This window comes from Carlito syrichta, unplaced genomic scaffold (assembly GCF_000164805.1).
Source record: "Carlito syrichta isolate Samal-C Ts95f unplaced genomic scaffold, Tarsius_syrichta-2.0.1 Scaffold314733, whole genome shotgun sequence".
In the NCBI taxonomy this organism is placed as follows: domain Eukaryota; kingdom Metazoa; phylum Chordata; class Mammalia; order Primates; family Tarsiidae; genus Carlito; species Carlito syrichta.
The window spans coordinates 105,994-109,379 of record NW_007258829.1 but is presented as its reverse complement, the minus strand read 5'-3'; the positions used below and the strand labels follow the sequence as shown (position 1 = coordinate 109,379).

At 41.1% G+C, this 3,386-nt stretch overlaps 1 protein-coding gene across 2 annotated transcripts in view; it reads right to left on the bottom strand.

Annotated features, from left to right (window-relative positions):
- Positions 1 to 3,386, bottom strand: part of SLC30A6 (solute carrier family 30 member 6) — a 54,649-nt gene that overhangs the window by 46,754 nt on the left and 4,509 nt on the right. For both annotated transcript variants that reach the window (XM_008071813.2, XM_008071815.2), the window contains exon 2: positions 415 to 501. In XM_008071813.2, coding sequence (XP_008070004.1) covers positions 415 to 501 — 87 coding nt within the window. The remainder of the gene's footprint in view (positions 1 to 414; positions 502 to 3,386) is intronic.

The window sequence follows — 3,386 nt, the reverse complement described above, 5'->3', positions numbered from 1 at the left end:
TTTACCAGCCGGGCTCGGTGGCTCAGCCTGTAATCCCGTGCTTTGGGAGGCTGAGGTGAATGGATTGCTTTGAGACCCACCTGGGCAACTTGGCAAGACCTCATCGCTACAATAAATCAAAAATTAGCCGGGTGTGGTAGCGCGCGCCTGTAGTTCCAGCTACTTGGAAGGCTGAAGCACAAGGATCGCCAGAGCCCAGCAGGTTGAGGCTGCAGTGGCCAGGAGTGGCCACTGCACTCCAGTCTGGGTGACAGAGTGAGACTCCAACTCAAAATAAAAAATTTACCCAACATGCAAAATGGAAACAGTATGGAAGATTCAACAGCGATTTCTATTTGCCTCAACAATTACCATTTTTAAATGTTATAATACTATTTGTGAAATAATTAAAATTGGAGTTAAGGAATAACTTACCCTCCGGTCAGCTGCTACAAGTCTAAATTCCTGTAATAACTTGCCAAAAAAGGATCTTTGTGGCTTTCGAAAGAGATGGATTGTCCCCTTTCAAACAAACAGACAATATACAAATCAGCATTTAAGTATTCGATCTTCTTCATAGTTCCTGTGATGTGCTATCGCAGTAACAACATTTATTGAGTACTCGATACATGCCAAATACTTACTCAAGACACTGCATGTATTCATCAATTTAATACGCACAATAACCCTATATGGTAGAAATGATTTGCGGTAAGTTGTCCAAAGCCACAAAGCTAGTAAGTGGCTAAGCAGGAATTCAAATCTAGGCTCTAACTCCAGATCATACTCTTTCTTTCCTTATTTATTTATTTATGAGTAGGAGTCTCATTCTGTCACTCAGGCTGGAGTGCAGGAACATGCTGACAGTCACCACAATCCCAACCTGCAGGGCTCAGGCGATCCTTCTGCCTCAGTCTTCCAAGTAGCTGGAACCACAGGCACACCATACTCGGCTCATTTTTTCGGTTTATTGTTGAGACGAGGTCTCTCCAAGTTGCTCAGGTTGGTCTCAAACCTCGGAACTCTGGCAATCCTCTCACCACCTCCTCCCAAAGTGCTGGGATTACTGGCGAGAGCCACTGTGCCCAGCCATTCTATTTATTTATTTATTTTTTTTTTTGAGTTAGAGTCTCACTCCATCGCCCAGACTGGAGTGCAGTGGCCGCTCCCGGCCACCGCAGCCTCGACCTGCTGGGCTCTGGCGATCCTTCCACCTCAGCCTTCCAAGTAGCCGGAATTACAGGCATGAGCTACTATGCCCGGCTGATTTTTTGATTTATTGTAGAGATGAGGTCTCGCTGCCCAGGCGGGTCTCGAACCCGCGGGCTCAGGCAATCCACTCGCCTCAGCCTCCCAAAGGCGCGGGATTACAGGCTGAGCCACCAAGCCCGGCTTTCTCTTTATTTTTAAATAGAAAACTCAATAATAACAAAAAGCAGTTGCAAAACAATTTTTGTTTAAGACTTCTTAGAATTAGAATAAACACTTTAATTGAAGCCGTGCTTGAACCAGAAAAGGAAGTAGTTTGTCAAATAACCCTAATGGAAAGAAAATATTACAATTCAAATAATCAAAGCTATGCATGTGACAGTTCTGGCGCCTGTTATAGTGAGACCCCTGAGGTTCCCACTCAGGCATTCCAAATGTCTGACATTCTCACTGGCCTCTGTAGCCCCGGCTAGTACACAGCACGGGACTAGTGGAGAAAAGGGCAGTGGGGTTACCAACGAGAACAGAGACCGAGTGGAGACCAGAAGGGATTTACCACCCAAGTTTAGGAAACCACATGGGAAAGTCTTAGCAGGGAGGTGAGTTCATGCACCCATGGGACACTAATTTATGATAAAGGCAGTATCCAGGAGAAGTGGAAGGAAACATGAACTATTCAATAAATGAAGTTGTGAAAAGGGTAATGTTACACCCTTGCTATACTCCTTATTCAAATTTATTATTTTTAAAATTACAACATAAAACTACAGAGTACTTGAAGACAGAATGGATGTCTAATTTTATAATTTTGGAGTCAGAGAAGGCTTTTTTTTTTTTTAATAGCACATGTCTCTCCGAGAAGAGAAGAAGCCTTCCTTAATAGGATATAAAACCAAGAAGCTGTAAAGGAAAAAAATTGATCAATTTTACTGTACACTTTCATGTGGGAATACAATATCCTAAAAGGAGAAAATAAAACAAAAGCCCTAGACAGGAAAATTAAACTGAAAAAAAATGGAATTCATGATAGACAACAGGTCAACTTTCAATTTCCTCTACACACAAAGAGCTTCTAAAAACTTAGAAAAAAGACAAACTACCCAATTTTAAAAGTACATATTTATGAAGCTGACCAAGTCAATACTTGCTTATTATTTACAATGTTTGCTTCTAGAGCTTTGTACTGCTAATCTGAAATCACGATTTCCTTGGTAAGCCCCTCCCTGCACAGTCACAACCACCTCCTGCAGGACCTCAGCTCCAGTTGCTTGGGAGAAGGCTTGTCTTTTCCAGGTGCCTTCTCCCCACCCCCCCATTCACCATTAAGTCTACATTCAGAATCAGACCATCCCAATCACTGTCCTATGATGTGGTACAGTTAATGAGACAGAAACTTGATTTCATTATCTATGAGAAAGGCCAAAAGGGTACTTTCTAAATGTCAGAACTGAATTTATGATGTTTACTGGAAATAATGGGAATAAAGCCAAAAGACCTTTGATATGCTGAAAATACAGCCTGGTCCTATTAATTTTCCTGGCATAAGTTTCTAAAAGCTAAGCTCTATAGATACTTTTAAGGAGAAAATGTTCATTCCAAAAGTAAGTAATTATGTCTAGCAGGAAAAAAAAAATCCTTCACAATTTTCAAGGGGTCATACACAATAACTTGTTTAATATTTGGGTCTTAATTTTAACAAAACTCTTTCCTAGATAGTAAAGGCCACAATCACTGTAACAACCACATTACATTTCTACCTCACTAAAATAGGCCAATTTGACTCAAACACTGATTCCCAGAGAGCAATGGATATTAACTAGGATTAACAATGGATCTGGGGTATCAACAGATTACAAATGTGAAAAACCTTCAGATCCAAATCAAGCAGAAGTATCATTTTCCTACCCAGTGAGTATCTAGGGAATGTCTGAGTAGTTATAAAAAGGAGTAATCCATTTTCTCAAAGCTTAGACATGCCATTAGTGGCAATAAGCTGAGACCTAGGAAAGGCAGAAAAAGGGTCAAGCACTAGAAATCTGGCTTCAGAAAAACAATAGCAGCATGGTGATAACTGTTGATGCCAGGTGATGGATACAAGGGGGCTCATTATACTCTATCTCTCTGTTTTCATAAATGTTTCCATTTTTTTTTTTTTTGAGTTGGAGTCTCACTCTGTTGCCCAGACTGGAGTGCAGTGG